This window comes from Salmo salar, chromosome 22 (genome assembly GCF_965601325.2).
Source record: "Salmo salar chromosome 22, fSalSal1, whole genome shotgun sequence".
Taxonomy (NCBI): domain Eukaryota; kingdom Metazoa; phylum Chordata; class Actinopteri; order Salmoniformes; family Salmonidae; genus Salmo; species Salmo salar.
The window spans coordinates 44,674,905-44,699,696 of record NC_138312.1 but is presented as its reverse complement, the minus strand read 5'-3'; the positions used below and the strand labels follow the sequence as shown (position 1 = coordinate 44,699,696).

The 24,792-nt window shown below is 45.3% G+C and overlaps 1 protein-coding gene across 1 annotated transcript in view; it reads left to right on the top strand.

Moving 5' to 3' along the window:
- erc2 (ELKS/RAB6-interacting/CAST family member 2) overlaps positions 1 to 24,792 on the top strand; it is a 73,159-nt gene that overhangs the window by 19,612 nt on the left and 28,755 nt on the right. The window contains exons 3-8 of the mRNA XM_082967505.1: positions 14,699 to 14,860; positions 15,151 to 15,417; positions 18,354 to 18,428; positions 21,433 to 21,588; positions 22,847 to 23,014; positions 24,586 to 24,753. Coding sequence (XP_082823631.1) covers positions 14,699 to 14,860; positions 15,151 to 15,417; positions 18,354 to 18,428; positions 21,433 to 21,588; positions 22,847 to 23,014; positions 24,586 to 24,753 — 996 coding nt within the window. The remainder of the gene's footprint in view (positions 1 to 14,698; positions 14,861 to 15,150; positions 15,418 to 18,353; positions 18,429 to 21,432; positions 21,589 to 22,846; positions 23,015 to 24,585; positions 24,754 to 24,792) is intronic.

Genomic DNA, 24,792 nt, shown 5'->3' with positions numbered 1-24,792 from the left:
GTCATTATTTAGCATCAACTTGGGGTCATTATATAGCATCAACTCTGGGTCATTATTTAGCATAAACTCGGGGTCACTATTTAGCATCAGTTCCGGTTTTGTTGACTGTAAGTCATCCAGTTGAGTTGAGCCCACTCACGCTGTCAAACACTGCCATCCCAACTCATAGTGGTGTGTATGTGTGTGTGTTTGTCCCTTTGTTTGTAACAATGTGTGTGTGTGTGTGTGTGTGTGTGTGTGTGTGTGTGTGTGTGTGTGTGTGTGTGTGTGTGTGTGTGTGTGTGTGTGTGTGTGTGTGTGTGGTGTGTGTGTGTGTGTGTGTGTGTGTGTGTAACAATGTGTGTGTGTACATGTTGTTATAGCTGGGCTGGAGCTGCTGGAGCTCTGCTGCTGAGCCAGGCAGTCAGCAACCATCATCACAATCCCCAAAATGGAGGATAGACTCACATATCACTGCTGTGTTTATGCCCAGACACACCACTGCCACACAGTTTCCACAGATGAGATTGTTGGTTCCTGCTAAACTGCCATATTTCTCTGATCTGTAATCTTCTGTTAGTCGTCTCATCTTACGTGTGAAGACACACACACACACACACACACACACACACACACACACACACACACACACACACACACACACACACACACACACACACACACACACACACACACACACACACACACACACACACACACACACACAGACACACACACACACACACACACACACTGATTTGTAGTGGCAGTGTTAGTCTCACAGCAGGGGAACAGTTCTCTTTCCTGTCGGCAGTTCTGCATTATAATGGCCAGCAGCCAGCCCCCTCGCTCAGCCTCAGTGCTCCTTAGATCCAACTAGCCTGTAACCAGGTGTGTGTGTGTGTGTGTGTGTGTGTGTGTGTGTGTGTGTGTGTGTGTGTGTGTGTGTGTGTGTGTGTGTGTGTGTGTGTGTGTGTGTGTGTGTGTGTGTGTGTGTGTGTGTGTGTGTGTGTGTACCTGTGTGGTTGTGGTTGCAGGATGGTTACAAATGTGTTGTTGTGCCCACTGTTCATGGGTGTGGTAGGCTTGTATTTATTTTTAACAAAGATGAACAGAATGTGTGCTAATCAAAGACGATTAGAGTATTGTGCAATATAATATATAATTTAATAGTCATGGATGTTCAGTAATCTTATGAATATGTATCATCCCAGACACCCTGGACCCACTCCATTGCACATACCGCCCCGACAGATCTACAGATGATGCAATCTCTATTGCACTCCACACTGCCCTCTCCCGCCTGGATAAGAGGAGCACCTACGTGAGAATTCTGTTCATTGACTACAGCTCAGCGTTCAACACCATTGTGCCCTCCAAGCTCATCACTAAACTAAGGACCCTGGGATTAAACACTCCTCCTGTATTGACAGACAGATATTCCTGTGACATCTAGTTTTAACCTGAGCTTTTAACATGACAGGTTTAAACCAGGGAGGATGGGAAAAGAGGAGGAGAGGTGTAGAAAGGACATCAGAAGAGTGAGTTAGCAATGGGTGATATTTTGATGCTTAGGAAATGGAAGAGAGGGAGAGAGAGAGAGAGAGAGAGAAGTGAGGAGATGAGAGGCCTCATTAGAGTGAGTAACATCTTAGCTCCATATCACAGACAGGGTTTAAGTCTAGATCAGAGGAGAGGAAGATGGATGGAAGAGTGGAAGGGATGACTGGAGAGGAGGGGATGCATGGATAGGAGGGGATAAGTGGAGAGGAGAGGAGGGGGTGAGTAGAGAAGAGGGGAGGGATGAGTGTAGGGGAGGGGATGAGTGGAGAGGGGAGGAGGGGAGGAGTTGAGGGGAGGGGATGAGTGGAGAGGAAGGGAGGGGATGGGATGAGTGGAGGGAGGGAGGGGATGAGTGGAGAGGAAGGGAGGGGATGGGATGAGTGGAGGGAGGGAGGGAGGGGATGAGTGGAGAGGAAGGGAGGGGATGGGATGAGTGGAGGGAGGGAGGGAGGGGATGAGTGGAGAGGAAGGGAGGGGATGGGATGAGTGGAGGGAAGGAGGGGATGAGTGGAGGGAGGGAGGGGATGAGTGGAGAGGAAGGGAGGGGATGGGATGAGTGGAGGGAGGGAGGGAGGGGATGAGTGGAGAGGAAGGGAGGGGATGGGATGAGGGGATGAGTGGAGAGGAAGGGAGGGGGAAAAGACAGTTCAAGAAGGATGATTCATGAGAAGGGAGGAAATAATGGAAGAGAGAGAGGATATTAGAGATATGAGAGATGAGTAGAGTAGAAATAAGGGTAGGTTAGTCAAAGCATACCAGATCAGCTTGTGTTTCCTTGTCCGCCATCTATCCATTATGCACAGCTGAGGCATGAGACAGTTGGACTGAACAGTACATTCCTGGAGCCAGTGAGCAGGTCTGGGATTATCGATCCGGCTGGAGTAACGCTCTGCAGCGCTTGGCCTTCATAGAGCTCCTTGGTTTAACGAAGTGGAGTGGAGTTGTCAGAGTGTTCCAGATGGAAACGTTCCCCGGTTCCGGTCCGATGCTCCCGGTCCGATGCTCCCGGTCCGATGCTCCCGGTCCGATGCTCCCGGTCCGATGCTCCCGGTCCGATGCTCCCGGTCCGATGCTCCCGGTCCGATGCTCCCGGTCGGCTCCCAGGGAATGATCAGCCAGCCGTAGCCACAGCCAGCCGTAGCCACAGCCAGCCGTAGCCACAGCAAAAGAGTCACAATGCATTTCAGCCATTTGTGTGAATTTGTATTTGTCATCTCAGGTCAATATGGCTGATTCTAGATCAATTTTAGTCAGATGCTTTAAGCTGAACTGAAGCAGGGAAATGCCTTGTATTCCTCTGGTGAAGTTCTTACTACTGAAGTAGTCAGTGGTATGAGTGAATAGTAATGTTGAAGCAGATGACTGTGTCTTTCACCTGAACCTCAAAAGCCTTCAGTGTGTGCGAGTGTGCGTGTTCATACAGCATGACAATGTGTGCGTGCATGTGTGTGCATTTGTGGTGGCTGAGAGTGTCTGTGTGTGCGCGTGTGTGTGTGCGCGTACATATGTGCATGCTTGTGTGTGTGAACTAGAGGTCTTCATGGGTCTAACAGACCTGAATTCTTATATCTGACCCGAGCAGGTCCTGGTCCCAAATTTACATTTCTGTCTCAGATCTGGGTCTGGTCTGATATATTTCTATGTTTAATACATTTGCAAAAATGTCTAAAAACCTGTTTTCGCTTTGTCATTATGGGGTATTGTGTGTAGATTGATAAAGCAAAATAACAATTGAATCCATTTCAGAATAAGGCTGTAACGTAACAAAATGTGAAAAAGTCAAGGGGTCTGAATACTTTCCGAATGCACTGTAATTGTCAAGGGTCTCGGGTATGTGCAATTAAAATTGATTTACCGACTGGACCTGATTGGACACGTCCTCTGTTAATTTAATGTGTGTGAGGTGATGAAACCTGCGAGAGCTTTTAATCTGTGTCAGTTTATTGCAAGTCAATAAAACAGGTAATTTACAGTGCCTTGTAATCTGTGTCAGTTTATTGCAAGTCAATAAAATGGGTAACTTACAGTGCCTTCAGAAAGTATTCATACCCCTTGACTTATTCCACATTTTGTTGTTACAGCCTGAATTCAAAATGGATTAAATAAATGAAAAATCTCACCCATCTACACACAATAACCTAAGTAAAACAAAGTAAAACATGTTTTTAGAAATTTAGCAAATTGATTGAAATGTAAATACATAAATATAGGTTAGAATCATCTTTGGAAACAGGAAACAGAATCATCTTTGGAAACAGGAAACAGAATCATCTTTGGAAACAGAAACAGTTTCAGCTGTGAGTCTTTATGGGTAAGTCTAAGAGCTTTGCACACCTGGAATATACAACATTTACACATTATTCTTTAAATAAATCTTCAAGCTCTGTCAAGTTGGTTGTTGATCATTGTCTTTGTCACGAGTGTCATAGGGTGTAGACCAAAACGCAGCGGGAAAATGTATACACATCTTCTTTTTATTAGTGAAGAAGGAAAAACACAAACAACGTATACAAAAACAAACGAACTAGACAGTCTCGTCAGGCACACAGCAAAACAAGAAACAATCTCCCACAAACCCCAAAACAAACACACTCCTAAATATAGGATCGTCAATCAGAGGCAACGATAGACAGCTGCCTCCAATTGAAGGCCCCAATCCCCATTACCTAAACATAGAAATACAATACCCTAGCACAGACATAGAACTAACAACATAGAACTAACCAAAAAACCCCAGACTAATAAATCAAATACCCCTCTACCTGAACACATACTCAAACACACCCTGAACCACATAAAACAAATACCCCCTGCCACGTCCTGACCAAACTATAAGAACAAATAACCCCTTTACTGGTCAGGACGTGACAGTCTTTCAAGTTTGCCATAGATTTTCAAGCCCATTTAGGTCAGAACTGTAACTAGGCCACTCAGGAACATTCAATGTCACCTTGGTTAGCAACTCCAATGTAGATTTGGCCTTGTGTTTTAGGTTATTGTCCTGCTGAAATGTTAATTTGTGTCCAAGTACCTGTTGGAAAGCAGACTGAACCAGGTTTTCCTCTAGGATTTTGCCTGTGCTTAGCTTTATTCCGTTTATTTTTATCCTAAACTCCCTAGCATAACCATAACATGATGCAGCCACCACCATTCTTGAACAGTGGTACTCAGTGATGTGTTGTGTTGGATTTGCCCCAAACATAAAACTTTGTATTCAGGACATTAATTTCTTTGCCACATTTTTTAAAATGTTACTTTAGTGCCTTACTGCGAACAGGATTCATGTTTTGGAATATTTAGTATCTGTACAGGGTTCCTTCTTTTCACTCTGTCAATTAGGTTATTATTGTGGAGTGACTACAATGTTGTTTATCTATCCTCAGTTTTCTCCTATCACAACCATTGCACCCGGTAACTGTTTTAAAGTCACCATTAGCCTCATGGTGAAATCCCTGAGTTTCCTTCCTCTCTGGCAACTGAGTTAGGAAGGATGCCTGTGTCTTTGTAGTGACTGGGTGTATTGATACACCATCCAAAGTGTAATTCATAACTTCACCCTTCTTCGCGAGGCATTGGAAAACCTCCCTGGTCTTTGTGGTTCAATCTGTGTTTGAAATTCACTACTCGACTGAGGGACCTTCCAGATAATTGTATGTGTGGAGAACAGAGATGAGGTATTTATTTAAAAAATCATGTTAAACACTATTACTGAGTGAGTCCATGCAACTTATGTGACTTGTTAGGCACATTTTTACTCCTGAACCTATTTAGGCTTACAATAACAAAGGGGTTTAATACTTATTGACTCAATATATTTCAGCTTTTAATATTTTATTAGTTTGTTTTCAAAAAATATAATTCCAGTTTGACATTTTGGGGAGTTGATTGTAGGCTAGTGACACAACACAACAAACTGTGGTAAAAGTCAAGAGTCGTGAATACTTTCTGAAGGCACAATCTGTTTTGCAGTAGTAGCTTATCTGGCAAATTGAAAGAAATGCATTTTGGTGTTGGGAACATGGCATCTTTCTCTCGGTCTCTCTAGGGTTTAGGACATGTAACTGTTTTGGCCAATATCATTTGTTTATTGATGGCGCTGGTTTATTTCTCTCTCTCTCTTTCTACTCTCGGATCTGAACGGGTCTCTCGGATCTGAACGGGTCTCTCGGATCTGAACGGGTCTCTCGGATCTCAATAAGTAATAAGTATTTTGGGGTATGTTTTTCCACAGGCCTTTTCGGAACCGGTCTGACTGTCCTCTGGTCCATTCAGAACGGGTATCCATTTCATAATTTTTTATGCTTATGGGGTCGGGTGGGAAAGCCACAGATCCATCTCTAGTGGAAGCCTGTGCCAGTGTGTTCCTGTTGTTTTGAACCTCTCTGTGTGTGTGAGTAACAGGTTGTGCTACTCTCCATGATGGTGAAACCTGTCACTGATGCATGCAGCCCCTGTCAGCAAACGGATGACTGGCCTGCCCAGAAATTAAGAATGAATGATGGTATGTCAAGTAGCATCATTTATCTGCTATATCCAGGACATCTAGGCCACCATCCCCTCAATGTGAGTCCTTACTGTGATGTCTAACAGTCCTACATTAGTGTTTCTCAATCCTGGCCCTGGCACTAACCCACCTTATTCAAATCAAAGGCTTGGTGATGAGTTCATTAGTTGAATCAGGTGTGTTAGTGCTAGGGCAAGAGGGTCCCCAGGACCAGGACTGAGAAATATTGTAGACCTACATTATGGCCTAGTAGTCCATTATGCTCTGACCAACACTTTCCATAGTCACCTAGTACTTCACAAGGCATCTGGTTTAGAACATGCACCAGACAGAGAGGGACATGGAGAGGAAGAAGGAGAAGGAGGAAAAGGAGAAAAAGGAGAGGCATAGGCAGAGGGAGAGGAAGAGGCAGAGGGAGAGACAGGGAGAGGAAGAGGCAGAGGGAGAGACAGGGAGAGGAAGAGGCAGAGGTAGAGGGAGAGGAAGAGGCAGAGGAGAGGCAGGGAGAGAGAGAGGCAAAGGCAAAGAGAGAGGCATGGGGAGAGGAAGAGGGAGAGGAAGAGGGAGAGGCAGAGGGAGAGGGAGAGGCAGAGGCAAAGAGAGAGGTATAGGCAGAGGCAGAGGGAGAGGAAGAGGAAGAGGAAGAGGAAGAGGAAGAGGGAGAGGGAGAGAGAGTGGGAAAGGGAGAGGCAGAGGAAGAGGGAGAGGAAGAGGAAGAGGAAGCGGAAAAGGGAGATGCAGGGTTGAGGAAGAGGGAGAGGCAGGGAGAAGAAGAGGTAGAGGTACAGGCAGGGAGAGGGAGAGGGAGAGGGAAAGGCAGAGGAAGAGGCAGAGGTAGAGGGAGAGGAAGAGGCAGAGGTAGAGGGAGAGGCAGAGGGAGAGGCAGGGAGAGAGAGAGGCAAAGGCAAAGAGAGAGGCATAGGGAGAGGAAGAGGGAGAGGCAGAGGGAGAGGAAGAGGCAGAGGTAGAGGGAGAGGGAGAGGCAGAGGCAAAGAGAGAGGTATAGGCAGAGGCAGAGGCAGAGGAAGAGGAAGAGGGAGAGGAAGAGGGAGAGGAAGAGGGTGAGGAAGAGGAAGAGGGGGAGAGAGAGAGAGGGAGAGAGAGTGGGAGAGGGAGAGGGAGAGAGAGTGGGAGAGGGAGATGCAGGAAGAGGCAGAGGGAGAGGAAGAGGGAGAGAAAGAGGGAGAGGGAGAGGCAGAGGAAGAAGAAGAGGAAGAGGAAAAGGGAGATGCAGGGAGAGGAAGAGGGAGAGACAGAGGCAGAGACGAAGAGGGAGAGGCAGGGAGAAGAAGAGGGAGAGGTACAGGCAGCGAGAGGGAGAGGGAGAGGGAAAGACAGAGGCAGAGGGAAAGGCAGAGGCAGAAGAAGAAAGAGAGGAAGTGGAAGAGGCAGAGGCAAAGAGAGAGGAAGAGAGAGAGTGAGAGGAAGAGGGAGAGGCAGGGAGAGGTAGAGGTAGAGGCACAGGGAGAGGAAGAGGGAGAGGCACATCTATATACTATGAATTTTCATGCAATGCTCAGGGGCGGCAGGTAGCCTAGTGGTTAGAGGGCCAGTAATCGAAAGGTTGCTGGATCGAATCCCCGAGCTGACAAGGTAAAAAAATCTGCGTTCTGCCCCTGAAGGCAGTTATATACTACTGTTGATAAAACACACACACACACACAGGGTTGATAAAACACACTCACACACACTCAGGGTTGATAAAACACACACACACACACAGGGTTGATAAAACACACACACACACACTCAGATTTGATAAAACACACACACACACAGGGTTGATAAAACACACACACACACTCAGGGTTGATAAAACACACACATACACACAGGGTTGATAAAACACACACACACACACACACACACTCAGGGTTGAAAAAACACACACACACTCAGGGTTGATAAAACACACACACACACACACACAGGGTTGATAAAACACACACACACTCAGGGTTGATAAAACACACACACACACACACACAGGGTTGATAAAACACACACACACACACACACACAGGGTTGATAAAACACACACACACACACAGGGTTGATAAAACACACACACACACACAGGGTTGATAAAACACACACACACACACACAGGGTTGATAAAACACACACACACAGGGTTGATAAAACACACTCAGGGGGATGCAGCAGCTACCACCTCAGCTCCCGGCACACAGATGTCAGGGTGTTTATGTGTATCTGCCCTTTGGGGGGGGTGTACACTCAAACCAATAATTTAAACTGCACTGCCAACTATGTGCAATCCCCTGCCAATTTGCAGAAGTTTATCAATTTTCATATGGGTGGCCCCAGCGGGAATCAAACCCAGAATTGTGCCCTTGCAAGCTTCATGCTCTACCAACTGAGTCACAGTAGTGATATGTCTCCTCCCTGTCCCTTGCTCCTTGGGGTATTTAAGGAGGTATAAGGGAGGACAGCCGATATTACCCAGTGCCTCTCCTTGAACCAAGGAGATGGAGTCCGTGTGTTGTGTTCATCAGGCCTCACAAGCTCGCTTACAGACTTACAGGATCTGCAGTGAAACAGAAGCCCTCTCTGGAGACTGACAGCCTCCCCCTCAACCTTCCCCCTCACCCAATATCTGCTGTAATATCTGTCACGACTGACAAGCCACGGCCCCTGTGGGCCTGAGACTGAGCCCAGTCTAAGGCTGCCTCTGGAGAGGGGAGGATGGGGCAGAGATAGGGGGAGGAGGATGGGGAGAGGAGTGGATGGGAGGATGGGGAGAGGAAATGAGGGGAGGACGGGAGAGGAGGGGAGGATGGGGTGGAGAAGAGGTGAGGGTGGGAGAGGAGGGGAGGATTGGGAGGAGAGGAGGGGAGGATGGTGGAGGAGAGGAGGGGAGGATGAGGAGAGGAGGGGAGGATGGGAGAGGAGGGGAGGATGGGGAAGAGAGGAGGGGAGGATGGGGGAGGAGAGGGTGGAGGATGGGGAGAGGAGAGGAGGGGAAGATGGGGGAGGATGGGGAGAGGATAGGATGATGAGGAGAGGAGGGGAGGATGGGAGAGGAGGAGAGGGGGGAGGATGGGGAGAGGAGAGGAGGGGAAGATGGGGGAGGATGGGGAGAGTATAGGAGGATGAGGAGAGGAGGGGAGGATGGGAGAGGAGGAGAGGGGGGAGGATGGGGAGAGGAGAGGAGGGGAAGATGGGGGAGGATGGGGAGAGGATAGGAGGATGAGGAGAGGAGGGGAGGATGGGAGAGGAGGAGAGGGGGGAGGATGGGGAGGAGAGGAGGGGAGGATGAGGGAGGAGAGGGGGGAGGTTGGGGAGAGGAGAGGAGGGGAGGATGAGGGAGGAGAGGATGGGGGAGGATGGGAGCGGAGGGGAGGAGAGGAGGAGAGGATACTGTACTGTACATAATGTTACTGACTTCACTAATACATTCATACATAATGTTACTGACTACACTAATAGATTCATACATAATGTTACTGACTACACTAATACATTTATACATAATGTTACTGACTACACTAATACATTCATACATAATGTTACTGACTACACTAATACATTCATACATAATGTTACTGACTACACTAATACATTTATTTAATAATGTTACTGAATAAACGAATACATTCATACATAATGTTTCTGACTAGCTGGGAATAATAATCTGAATAAATATGTTTACAACTAATGTCAGGATAAATGAATTTCCACTAATTTATTGTTACTTCGTATACCTACAGCATTTTGATGAATAAATGATGATTGTTCAACATGTGACTTGTGTGTAAACATACATCTTACCCTCTGCATATTTACTTTTAATGTCTCCTTTTCAAACACCTCTTATTTGGTCTCACAGTATTTATGGTGTTTTATCGACAATATGGAATCCATGTTTTGTCTATTTTATGGTGTGTCTGCTGTGTGTGTATATGTGCCTCTATATTTGAAAGAGAGAAAAAAGAAGAGAGAGAGAGAGAGAGAGAGAGAGGAGAGAGAGAGAGAGAGAGAGAGGGAAAGAGGGCAAGAGAGGTGGCGTGAGTGTGAGAGAGGGAGATAAAGAGAGGCAATAGTGAATAAGTGTGAGGAAGAGAGCGGATAGCAGAAGACTGGTTGAGCATGTGTGAATGTGGTTTTGTGAGTGTAACTAAAGATTTGACAGGTTTTAAATGGTTTCAGTGTACTGGCCCAAGAAGGCTGGGATGCTTACATGAGGGAGTGTTGCCCAACGCAGTGGAAATATGAGATACTGGCAGTCCATTAGAGACAGCACCCTGCTAAAGGGACCACTACCCTCTGCTGGTTGGAAGAACATACTACCACAGCACAGGCTTAACACAAATAGGGCAGGGTTCTCCAAACAAGTTTTCAGAGCAACGTTTTTTTTTCTTAAATTGTTGTACATAAAACACTGTAAAAACACTAGCAAATCAGCTCCAAGGGATTTTAATTTAAGAATTCAGTTCCAAAGTATTCCTACGCATAATAGAGATATATATGTAATCATGTACAGTGCATTTGGAAAGTATTCAGTGCCCTTGACTTTTTCCACATTTTGTAACGTTACAGCCTTAATCTAAAATGGATTACATGTTTTTCCATTAATCTACACACAATACCCCATAATGACAAAGTGAAAACAGGTTTTTAGAAATGTTTGCAAATGTATAAAAAAAACTAAAACAGAAATACCTTATTTACATAAGTATTCAGACCCTTTGCTATGAGACTCAAAATTGAGCTCAGGTGCATCCTGTTTCCATTGATCATCCTTGAGATGTTTCTACAACTTGATTGTCTCGAGGCACAGATCTGGGGATAGGTACCAAAACATTTCAGCAGCATTGAAGATCCCCAAGAACACAGTGGCCTCCATCATTCTTAATTGGAAGAAGTTTGAAACCAGCAAGAGCTGGCCGCCCAGCCAAACTGAGCAATCAGGGGAGACGGGCCTTAGTCAGTGAAGTGACCAAGAACCCGATGGTCACTCTGATAGAGCTCCAGAGTTACTCTGTGGAGATGGGAGAGCCTTCCAGAAGGACCACCATCTCTGCAGCACTCCACCAATCAAGCCTTTATGGTAGAGCGGCTAGATGTAAGCCACTCCTCAGCAAAAGGCACATCACAGCCCGCTTGGAGTTTGCCAAAAGGCACCTAAAGCGCTCTCAGACAATGAGAAACAAGATTCTCTGATCTGATGAAACCAAGATTTAATTATTTGGTCTGAATGCCAAGCGTCATGTCTGGAGGAAACCTAACACCATCCCTACGATGAAGTATGGTGGTGGCAGCATCATGCTTTGAGGATGTTGTTCAACGGAAGGGACTGGGAGACTAGTCAGCATAGAGGGAAAGATGAATGGAGCAAAGTACAGAAAGATCCTTGATGAAAATCTGTTCCAGAGCACTCAGGACCTCAGACTGGTTCACAATAAAAGACAATAACCCTAAGCACACAGCCAAGACAACGCAGGAGTGGCTTCGGGACATATCTCTGAATGTCCTTGAGCAGCTACGCTGCCCATCCATCCTGACAGAACTTGAGAAGATCTGCAGAGAACAATGGGAAAAACTCCCCAAATACAGGTGTGCCAAGCTTGTAGCGTCATACCCAAGAAAACTCGAGGCTGTAATCGCTGCCATAGGTGCTTCAACAAAGTACTGAGTAAAGGGTCTGAATACTTATGTAAATGTGATATATATATATATATATTTTTTTTTTTGGTAAATTAGCAAAAAATTTAAAAATAACTGTTTTTGCTTTGTCATTATGGGGGATATTGTGTGTAAATTGATGAGGGAAAAAACTATATAATCCATTTTAGAATAAGGCTGTAAAAAGTAAAGGGGTCTGAATACTTTCTGAAGGCACTGTACAAATGTGAACAAGGGGTTTGTCAAATATTATATCTGTTTGGGCTTCTTGAGGTCAATTTGCAGTGTAAAATGTTTTGTAATTATGTTCCAGCCCCCTGACCATCCACTCAAGAAAAAATTGGCCCGCAGGTGAATCTAGTTGATTATCCCTGATATAGGGGCTGTTTTCCGGACCCAGATTAAACCTAGTTCTGGATTTAAAAGTACATTCATTAATCTTGCTTTTTAATCCAGGACTAGGCTTAATCTCTGTCTGGGAAACCGTCCCCACAATACCACACCTATTAGATGTACCCAGTGTGTGGTTACTAGTATGAATTTGTTCTGCCTTGTATCAATTAATATGGTGAGACTTAATGCCGAGAAGTATTCCCCAACAAATAACCTCACAATTTCCCTCTTTCCATTAAGGTTTCCATTATGTTTTAGAGTGATTATAGTATGTGTTTGTGTGAGGTTCCTAACCGTATCATTTACATCAGAATGGATAGTGATACATGATTTGAGGGCTGGATGGATGAATAAATAAATGGAAAATATTCTGAAACGTTTCTCACGTTCCTCACACGTTGTTCTCACGTTCTTCACAACGTTGTTCTCACGTTTCTCATGGGAGCTCTTACAGTAGCTCATATGTTTTCCACGTGCGCTTCATGTTGCCGACTGTTCTGACGCTGTGTTCTCCATGCACTGTGTTCTCTCTGTTGGTTCCGCCCGTGCTACTACAGCTGCTGGACGCCAGGAGGACCAAGGTTTGTCCCTATGTCTGCCACCGCTGCCCTGGCTGCCGTGTGTGTACAACATAGTCACCACCAGTGTGATGTCGTCGTGTCTCCTCAGTGACCACAAGAGACCCTCTGACCCCCCCCCACACACCCCTAGGTCATATCTGAAATGGCACCCTTTTCCCTATATAGTGCACTACTTTTGACCAGAGCTTTTGGGATCTGGCCAAAAGTACTGCGCTTGGGCCTATATTGTGAACAGAGCGCCATTTTGGACATACTCCTAATTTGACTCTTATACACACCCGAAAGGAGTGTGATGGGTTTAGCCTGTTCCGTTCCCTACACCCTACCCTTCCCCTACACGCTCTGTTTAACAGAGTGTTGTTTGTTCAGCTATTCCTTATTTACTCCAAGCACACCTGATCCTCCTCGTATGTTCCCCCTATACAGACCAACACACTGTGAGTGTGCTTCTCATATAGGGGTGTGGCTGCTCCTCTGCACTGTGTGTGCATCCCTTGTGACGCTATAGTATAAAATAGACTGTGTTTTGTTCTGTATTTATCTGCCCCCTAAACTCCAACACCCAGGCTAGGTTCCAATGTCCATACTAGCATACCACTGAGAATGCATGGCCCAATCAGTGCACAGTGGTATGCTAGTGTGTATATTGGGAGAGTCACAGAGCCTCGGTCTCCTTTTCCCTTGTCCTAAACGCACTACAAACACTACAATGGATGTGTGACTCGTTTAGTTATCAAGTACTGTACACCTTTATTTTTCCCGTGTGCTTCCTGAAGCAGTGTGTGCAGTCTAATGGAGGAGCATTGCTTTTCCCTAACACACACACATGCATGCACACACACACACACACACACACACACACACACACACACACACACACACACACACATACACACACACCACCCTAACACACAGCATATGGATGGGCATGAACCCAGAAGTCCGCTGAGTCTACTGTGTCGGTTAGTCTCCAGCTCTCAGTGGGAACATTGTTTACTGTGCTCTACATGGATCTCTGCTGCTCTCGACTCAGGCTGTATGGACAGCACCCGCCCTACAATAATGATAGATCATTATCAATAATGCTGCAACAATCATACATGATCGCAGCACAGCACAACCTCCTTTGAAAGTGCAAGCTGTTGAACGCAACCGTTAAACAATGAACACTTGACATGATCGTCAAACTATTATCGAAGGATCATGGTCCTACAAGTTCTTTGCTTTCCTACTGGAATAGGGTGCCATTTCGGTTGCACAATCGGTTTCTCACAGCCACACACAGATTCAGTCATTCACTGGATGGCTTTGTTTAAATGTCTCTTTTAGTTTTCCTGCTGTCAAAACCTTGAGAGACATTCCTAAATATTAGATGACTGATATACAGTACTGTACATAGATAGCCATTGTCAGTACTCGCTACTCACCCTAAAAATGGTAACAGAAGATGGAAAGCAACAAGACGTATAGTTGATTATGAACAGTATATAAAACAGTTGTATTTTCTCTTACCTCTTCAACCCATACTTTCTCATGATGCCATACTTTGTGTGTGTGTGTGTGTGTGTGTGTGTGTTTTCTATGTGTCTTTCATGCCATAGCCAGGTAAGGCCTCCGTTTCTTCGGCTGTAACTTCTCCAGAGGATGAATAGATTACAATGTGTGTTTGTGAGTTTCTCTGTGGGTGTTCTTCCGAATGCACATCTTCTTTCCACAGGGCCATCAAAATGTCCCCCGTCCCCCCTCTCTATGACATGTTTTTTTTGTGCGTGAGTTTGCATATGTGCCTGAATATGTCCTTCCATGAGTACGTATTCAGTGACCCATCATTGTCTGGTCTGTAGTTTAATTGAATCCATCTTAGGCTAAGTGCTGTGATCCTACCAGTTTGAGACTCCTTGACGTGTGTGTGTGTGTGTGTGTGTGTGTGTGTGTGTGTGTGTGTGTGTGTGTGTGTGTGTGTGTGTGTGTGTGTGTGTGTGTGTGTGTGTGTGTGTGTGTGTGTGTGTGTGTGTGTGTGTGACCCCAACAGCACCTGCAGCTGACCATCCAGGCCCTGCAGGATGAGGTGAGGACCCAGAGGGATCTGAACCACCTGCTGCAGGAGAGTGGCGGCCGCTCTGGGGAACACTACACCAACATCGAACTGACCGAGGAGAACTTTAGACGACTGCAGGCCGAGCACGACCGACAGGCAAGGAATCTTAATAAATAATTCACAATAAATGACTGATTAAATAAATGAGTTAGTTATTAGTTCCAGGTTATTATGACCAGGGTTGAAAATTCTGCTAACAAAATTCCCAAGTTCAGATTTACTTCTTATTCCCTGGAGGAATTCCGTGAATCTTCTAACCGGAGATTTCTGGATTTTCTTCCAACTTGGACATTTTGGGAACGTTCCCAGAATTGCGCTACCCTAATGATGACATAATTTATAGTTCCTTAATTTAAAATTCCATAAAATTCCTTGCTTTCCTGCAGGCCAAAGAGCTCTTCCTTCTGAGGAAGACCTTGGAGGAGATGGAGCTGCGGATGGAGACCCAGAAGCAGACGCTGGGGGCCAGGGACGAGTCTATCAAGAAGCTGCTGGAAATGCTCCAGAGTAAGGGTCTGCCTGGGGGGCCAGGCAGGGTCAATGAGGAGGAGGAGCAGGAGAGGGCCAGGCGCATCGCTGAGGCCGAGGCACAGCTGGGACACCTGGAGGTCATCTTGGATCAGAAGGAGAAGGAGAACATCCACCTCCGAGAGGTACAAGAGTATATGGCTTGCGTCCCAAATAGCACCCTGTTCTCTATGTAGTGGACTACTTTTGAACAGAGCCTGGTCAAAAAGTAGCGCACGATGTAGGGAATAGGGTGACGTTGGTGACGTGACTTATGTAGTGGTTATGGTTAGCATATGGCCATATAGTACTATATACTGTAGCTACTGTAGGGCCACAGTAGACTCAGAGTAAATGTAGTGCTATTATTCAACCACTAAATGTACATAACTATATAACTACTGGGTCGTTCCAAGAAATTAGTGCCTTTTTGCATCCCTTTGATATTTTAAGTTGACATTTTTCACAACTATAGAATTTTAAAGGCCTGTTATGAAGTTCCCTTTAATAAACACCACATAGAAAATTCAATAAATCAGATTTTTTATATGAATAAAGGCTTGCTAAAGTGGCAAAATTCTGCATTTTGACATGTTCCTCCGTGCACCCTCAGTGCACCCCAAGTTTTCACCATTATTGTAAAGCCCTAGTTATTTGTTGCTTTGGCAGTAATTTCTGAAGATTGTTATTTATTTCATGTGATTAGTGATTCATTTTAAGGAATAAAAAAAACATGTGAACTGAACTCGCGTTTTAATATGGTGAAAGAATTTATTAGAAAAAATATGTTTTCAAAAGAACCATTGAACATCTAATAGTAAAATCATAGTGTAAAAGCAAGTGAGCTGGTTCTACTCTTTTTGGACATTTTCTGGTGTTTTGTGGTGGAAAACTGAGCGGGTTGAGCAGAACACGTCAATCCTTTTACCCATAGATAGACAGGCTAGAAATGTTTTAACAATAACAACAATCCTTTTACCCATAGATAAGACAGGCTAGAATCAAATCAAATCAAATCAAATCAAATGTATTTATATAGCCCTTCGTACATCAGCTGATATCTCAAAGTGCTGTACAGAAACCCAGCCTAAAACCCCAAACAGCAAGCAATGCATGTGAAAGAAGCACGGTGGCTAGGAAAAACTCCCTAGGAAAAACTCCCTAGAAAGGCCAAAAACCTAGGAAGAAACCTAGAGAGGAACCAGGCTATGAGGGGTGGCCAGTCCTCTTCTGGCTGTGCAGGGTGGATATTATAACAGAACATGGTCAAGATGTTAAAGTGTTCATAAATGACCAGCATGGTCAAATAATAATAATCATAGTAGTTGTCGAGGGTGCAACAAGCACGTCCGGTGAACAGGTCAGGGTTCCATAGCCGCAGGCAGAACAGTTGAAACTGGAGCAGCAGCACGGCCAGGTGGACTGGGGACAGCAAGGAGTCATCATGCCAGGTAGTCCTGAGGCATGGTCCTAGGGCTCAGGTCCTCCGAGAGAAAGACAGAAAGAGAGAAAGAGAGAATTAGAGAGAGCATATTTAAATTCACACAGGACACCGGACAAGACAAGAGAAATACCCCAGATGTAACAGACTGACCCTAGCCCCCCGACACATAAACTACTGCAGCATAAATACTGGAGGCTGAGACAGGAGGGATCAGAAGACACTGTGGCCCCATCCGATGATACCCCCGGACAGGGCCAAACAGGCAGGATATAACCCCACCCACTTTGCCAAAGCACAGTGGGTGGGGTTATGTTTTAACAATAACAACAATCCTTTTACCCATAGATAGACAGGCTAGAAATGTTTTAACAATAACAACAATCCTTTTACCCATAGATAGACAGGCTAGAAATGTTTTAACAATAACAACAATCCTTTTACCCATAGATAGACAGGCTAGAAATGTTTTAACAATAACAACAATCCTTTTACCCATATATAGACAGGCTAGAAATGTTTTAACAATTTCAAATATTTCGTGATGCTTGCATTCAGTTGCCCCTCCCTGTAGCACACAACAAGAATTATTGATGATATAAGATGAAGTCGTCAACTCTGTTACGGTCAACCTTGTTGCTTTACTTGGCACTTAATAGGCACTTACTATAGTAATTAATTAATTAATTTAACCTTTTGAAATGGCAAAACATGTTTTTTAGGAAGTTGAACGCGTGCTCTTTATGACAGAATGTAAAAATTAGGTGAAATCAAAAAACATTTTCTATTAAGTTACATTACTCAAAAGGCATCTAATTGGTTGAACCACCCTGCTATCTGCCCACAGTAGACCCAGTACATTCCACCTGGTCAGGGTAGCCTCTGTAGGCACTGGTCTCACTTGTGTTGGAGGTCTTACTGATTGTGCTGAGTCATATTATTTGTTCGGTGTTGGTTTTAAAGCGGACGTTATTTGCCAATTTTCTAAATGTTCTTCTAAGGTAAAGTGTATGCGTATCAACACTAGAGGGCAATACTGTATGTCTTTCTATCTGTTTACTGTGCTCTGACTGAAGTGATAGGAACAGTGTTCAATCTGTGTCAGAGGAGGCTGGTGGGAGGAGCTTTAGGAGGATGGCTGGAATGAAATAAATGGAACGGAGTCAAACATGTGCTTTCCATATGTTTCATGTGCTTGATAACGTTCCATCATCCTATAGCTCCTCCCATCAGCCTCCTCTGAATTGTGTACAGTATTATTGCCAGCAGGGCAAGTATAGGACTGATGTAAATGGTAGTGCAAATAAACATAACTTATTTCAATGCTGTCTCTAGAGTGTTGAGCTAAGTCATTACCCATTGAAAACACTGAAAAGTTGTGTTGTGGTATTTGCTAAGATGCTTTTGGAGAGATTCAGAGCCCATATTTATAAAGCGTCTCAGGGTAGGTGTGCTGATCTGGGATCAGGTCCCCCTTATCCATGTTATCTTATTCATGATGATCTAAAAGGTTCAACTGAATCTAGATCAGCACTCCTATTCTGAGATGCTTCATAAATACGGGCCAATTGCACTATGTCTTAAGAGAGGCGACATTTGATGCTTGTCTTGTCCATTTCATATCAACTGGTGTTCTCCCAGGAACTGCACAGGAGAAACCAGATGCACCAGGACCCTGGCAAAACCAAAGCCCTCCAGACCATCATAGAGATGAAGGTAAGAACCAGGGGCCTTATGGGTACTGTTGTACATCATGCTACACCAGACTAGCACCATCACTGAGACCAACCATGTAGTCAGATGAAGTATGCAAACATTAGTTCTAAGAAGAAGGGTTTTGCTTAGTTTGATTGCACTTTGATTCTAGTCTGTGGATAGCCTCGAAAGCCAAGGCTTTGTTCAACGAGACGATATTTGGAAGTACGGCCTTGTGAGACTAGTCTGTGTGGATGATGTTACAAAGGTACATAACATGCAAAAGCTATGAAAAATATATTCAAAGCACTAACTGAACCACTGTAGAGCCCATCAGTCTACTGTAGCTGCAGAGCTGTGATATTGTCTCCTAAATATAAAGCATGAGCTCACAGCCCGCCAGCACGCCACTCTCTCACACACCACATCAGATGGAGATGGATTGGTGCTGAGCAAAACCCCAACATCCCCTACCACGGTCATGTGACTCTCCTCTTGCATGGTCACATGACATGCTGGCTCCTGGAGGCTCTGGATTTGCATCCAGAGCCAAGCCCCGTCTTTTCCATTCTCGGTAGAGGAACTCCCCGCTCCTCTCTGCTCTCTTCACAGCCATGTTGATGCTGATGTTAGCATGAGTAATGCTTTCTCTCTCTCTCCCTCTCTTTCTCTCTCGCTCTCTCTCTCTACGTTACTCCTCACACACCAAGGAGAGCACACAGCCAGCACCATGGAAACAGGTGTGGTTGTTTATGACACTGTGGAGAACACAGGGAGGAGAGAGAGAGAGCGATAGAGAGAGATAGGGATCAAGACTGAGAGAGAGAGAGATATAGAGAGAGAGAGAGGGAGAGAGAGGGATCGAGATCGAGGGATAGAGACAGAGAGACAGAGAGACAGAGAGAGAGAGAGAGAGAGAAAGAGAGAGAGACGGACGGACGGATAGAGAGAGAGCGTGAGAGAATTACATCCTCAGCTTGATCAGCATGATAGCAGTGAAATCAATTGGATGACATAGCTTCTCTGACCCATTGAGCTACGGTATGTTGTTGTCTATACTATGTTCTAATGTACTACTATGTTCTTTCTATGGTAGCTTGCATCTGGCTGCAATTGGATGATAGTGATGCATTGACGAGGCACATGGCCATGATAACAGCGTTCACAGTTTCACATTAACCCCTTAGATCAGGACCGTCTGTTGTTTTTTCCGTCATCCTCTAGCGAGAGCATCTCATGCAGCCGGTGTTCCTAGTTCTCCACTGGGTTCTGGATGACCTCTGCTGAAGTTCTAGTTCAATTTCACAAGTTCAGAACCAGTCGAGGGAAGGACAGGTCGGGAGAGAGAGAGAAGAAATGGGGTTCTTTCTCAATGCTCTGCAGGAGGAGTACATGGGAGACGGACCACGGCTAATCTGTATTATTTATTTGAAAACCCTGCGAAGTCAAAACTACACTCGGAGTCGCAGTCGCAGTCCAGAGACTGGCTCCTGCATTGATGTGCGAGCAACTACAGAGCTGTACGGACCTTCTTCCTGCTTCTTCTCCAGGCGTTTTCTGGGCTGGACCCTCTCCCAGGCTGGATGTAATGTGTGCTGCTCAGTATTTCCAAATGGTGATTCATCCACTGAGAGGCTGTGAGGGAGCTAAAGCTGGATCTGCTGCAGACGGAGAAGGAGGAGGAAGCTTTGGATTTTTCTCGAGATACTGCAGCGGGCTCTCCTCCTTATTACTTCAAAGAGCTCTTTCTCTCTCAATCTCTGACTCTCTGACTCTCTCTCTCTGTCTCGCTGCCCCCTTCTCTCTTTCACTCTCTCTGTCTCGCTGCCCCCTTCTCTCTTTCACTCTTTCTTTCTCTATCGCCCTCCCCCCTCTCTCTCTCTCTCTCTCTCTCTCAAGTGTTTTGTGTTTCATACACTGGTGAACCTTTGGAAATGTTCTACTACTGGATTTTAAATGTGGATGTAGTGTACAGCCAGCGTGTGTGTCTGTGTGTGTGTGTGTATGTATGTGTGTGTTGTCCAGGACACCAAGATAGCGTCTTACAGCTGGTGTGTGTGTGTGTTGACCAGGACACCAAGATAGAGTCTTACAGCTGGTGTGTGTGTGTGTTGTCCAGGACACCAAGATAGAGTCTTACAGCTGGTGTGTGTGTGTTGACCAGGACACCAAGATAGAGTCTTACAGCTGGTGTGTGTGTGTTGACCAGGACACACAGATAGAGTCTTACAGCTGGTGTGTGTGTGTTAACCAGGACACACAGATAGAGTCTTACAGCTGGTGTGTGTGTATGTTGACCAGGACACCAAGAGAGAGTCTTACAGCTGGTGTGTGTGTGTTGACCAGGACACCAAGAGAGAGTCTTACAGCTGGTGTGTGTATGTTGACCAGGACACACAGATAGAGTCTTACAGCTGGTGTGTGTGTGTTGACCAGGACACACAGATAGAGTCTTACAGCTGGTGTGTGTGTGTTGACCAGGACACACAGATAGAGTCTTACAGCTGGTGTGTGTGTGTTGACCAGGACACACAGATAGAGTCTTACAGCTGGTGTGTGTGTGTTGACCAGGACACCAAGATAGAGTCTTACAGCTGGTGTGTGTGTGTTGACCAGGACACCAAGATAGAGTCTTACAGCTGGTGTGTGTGTGTTGACCAGGACACCAAGATAGAGTCTTAATCCTGGTGTGTGTGTGTTGACCAGGACACCAAGATAGAGTCTTAATCCTGGTGTGTGTGTGTTGACCAGGACACCAAGATAGAGTCTTACAGCTGGTGTGTGTGTGTTGACCAGGACACCAAGATAGAGTCTTACAGCTGGTGTGTGTGTGTGTTGACCAGGACACCAAGATAGAGTCTTACAGCTGGTGTGTGTGTGTGTTGACCAGGACACCAAGATAGAGTCTTACAGCTGGTGTGTGTGTGTTGACCAGGACACCAAGATAGAGTCTTACAGCTGGTGTGTGTGTGTTGACCAGGACACCAAGAGAGAGTCTTACAGCTGGTGTGTGTGTGTTGACCAGGACACCAAGATAGCGTCTCTGGAGCGCAACATCAGGGACCTGGAGGATGAGATCCAGATACTGAAGGCTAACGGCTTGCTGAACACCGAGGACAGAGAGGAGGAGATGAAACAGATGGAGGTCTACAAGAACCACTCCAAGTTTATGAAGACCAAGGTACACACACATATACAGGAAAAAACACAAACTCACACATGCACACACACAAACACACACACATTTACTGTGTGTATGATGTGCCAAACACAATCACTCACAATCTCGGTTTTGCTGTGCAGGTTCAAAGTGAACAGAACAGAACAGAGCTGACTGTAAATAAACTAGCTTTAGTATTAAATTAACGGATTTCATCAGGGAAGTGCTTCGCTGGCAGCTATCTGACTGGGAGATGCTTACTTGTTGATTTGTTACTGACTGTACATTTAGCAGAGAGACAGCAGAGAGAGCAGAGGAAGACAATAAAGAACATCATTCCTTTGTTATTAAAATCTCTCTTTTATGATCACCTATGAAGCCTTGTCAATATGGTTGTATCCATCTAGCATGACTGATAGTAGAGTATTACCATTGGAACCAGCTTTGATTTGCTCAGTCATATTATACAGTCTGTCGTCAGTAGTCTCACAGTCAGGTTAAGTTCCCAGCCTCTTTCTAAGCCTCCCTGTCTGTATGTCTGTCACCTTGTCTGTCTGTCCGACCTTCCGTTCGCCAGCCCGCCTGTCTTTCCGTCTGTCTGTCTGTCCGTCCAACCCTCCCTCCCTCCCTCCGTCCGCCAGCCTGCCTGCCTGTCTGTCAAACAGGTGTGTTTGTCTTTCGAGCCCTCTATCTGTCTGTCTGTGGTGCCTGACCATGTCAAGGGGCATGTCGTCCCCAGGGTCTAGCTTCTAGCCTATCTGTAGAATTGTGTCCGTGTGTTTACATCCAACTCCCCACGCACATTACCCATGTGTGGCTGAAACCAGTGGGGGGGGGGGGGGGGGGGGGGGGGGGTTGTTGTTGTATTTTTAACCCATTATTGATCAATCATAGATAGGGCTGATGTATACCTCATGAATAATGCAGGGGAGTCAGTCCAAAATGCATCTTTAATGAGAGGAGAGCCTGGCTGAAAGGAACACAGTGGATAAACTGTCTGTCCGTTTCAGTGAGAGGCTGTTCTGTCCAATGTCCACTGCACAAAACACACTCAGTACAGTCATACACAGACACCTAATACAAACACACACACATGCAGGCACACACCTGCCATAATCATACTAGTTAGCTGTCAACTTCCTACAATAACTAGTTGTGATACTCCCTGTTCTGTGTGTGTGTGTGTGTGTGTGTGTGTGTGTGTGTGTGTGTGTGTGTGTGTGTGTGTGTGTGTGTGTGTGTGTGTGTGTGTGTGTGTGTGTGTGTGTCTCCTCCACAGATTGACCAGCTGAAGCAGGAGCTGTCCAAGAAGGAGTCTGAGCTGCTGGCCCTGCAGACCAAGCTGGAGACCCTGAACAACCAGAACTCAGACTGCAAACAGCATATAGAGGTTCTCAAAGAGTCCCTCACTGCCAAGGAGCAGCGTGCTGCCATCCTGCAGACAGAGGTAGCTACACCGTACACACACACACACACACACACACATGCAGAAACACACATATGCAGACAAGCGCACACACACACACACACACAGCACAAAATGTGCTTTCACCGAAAAGCTATTTTAAAATCGGACATAGCGAGTGCATAAAGGAATTCTGTATCTATAATTCTTAAAATAATTGTTATGTTTTTTGTGAACGTTTATCGTGAGTAATTTAGTAAATTCACCGGAAGTTTGCGGGGGGTATGCTAGTTCTGAACGTCACATGCTAATGTAAAAAGCTGGTTTTTGATATAAATATGAACTTGATTGAACAAAACATGCATGTATTGTATATCATACCGTCCTAGGATTGTCATCTGATGAAGATCATCAAAGGTTAGTGCTGCATTTAGCTGTGGTTTGGGTTTATGTGACATTATATGCTAGCTTGAAAAATGGGTGTCTGATTATTTCTGGCTGGGTACTCTGCTGACGTAATCTAATGTTTTGCTTTCGTTGTAAAGCCTTTTCGAAATCGGACAGTGTGGTTAGATTAACGAGAGTCTTGTCTTTAAAATGGTGTAAAATCGTCATATGTTTGAGAAATTGAAGTAATAGCATTTCTAAGGTATTTGAATATCGCGCCACGGGATTACACTGGCTGTTGCGTAGGTGGGACGATTTCATCCCACCGAGCCCAGAGAGGTTATACTTGAGTACTATTGTTTGTACAGATGAATGTGGTAGCTTCAGGCATTTTGAAATTGCTCCCAAGGATGAACCAGACTTGTGGAGGTCTACAATTTTTTTCTGAGGTTTTGGCTGATTTATTTTGATTGTCCCATGATGTCAAGCAGAGAGGCACTGAGTTTGAAGGTAGGCCTTGAAATACATCCACAGGTACACCTCCAATTGACTCAAATAATATAAATTTGCCTATCAGAAGCTTCTAAAGCCATGACATCATTTTCTGGAATTTTCCAAGCTGTTTAAAGGCACAGTCAACTTAGTGTATGTAAACTTTTGACCCACTGGAATTGTGATACAGTGAAATAATCTGTCTGTAAACAATTTTTGGAAAAATGACTTGTGTCATGCACAAAGTAGACAGTCCTAACCGACTTGACAAAACTATAGTCTGTTAACAAGAAATTTGTGGAGTGGTTGAAAAACGAGTTTTAATGACTCCAACCTAAGTGTATGTAAGCTTCTGACTTCAACTGTATCACCTCCCCTCTTGCCCTCTACCCTTTAGTGGGGAATGAACGTTGTATTGTAAATGCCAAGTATTTCAGAGAGGACTCTCCTTCATCAATTAGACAATAATAATACCGTTGAACTTTGAGCTTTGCCCTTCAGTGTTAAATGCCCTTCAGCCGGGTTACTATGAAAGCACTTTGTGACAACTTGACTTAAACCCTTCTACTCTTTGGGGAGCATTCACAAACTTCCTCCAGTGGGCTGGGTGTTGGGGGTGGTTTTCACTTTGTGACCACTGCTAATGTCAAAAGGGCTTTATGAAATCCATTTGATTGAATTTGACTTCTGAACTGTGACATTTTACCTATTACCTGTGACCTCTCCCCTCCCAGGTGGACGCCCTGCGCCTGCGTCTGGAGGAGAAGGAGTCCTTCCTGAACAAGAAGACCAAGCAGCTGCAGGACCTGACGGAGGAAAAGGGCACGCTGGCCGGAGAGATTCGAGACATGAAGGACATGCTGGAGGTCAAGGAGAGGAAGATCAACGTCCTCCAGAAGAAGGTTAGGGGCAGGGGGCAGCGGTCAGGGGTTTAGGGTTAA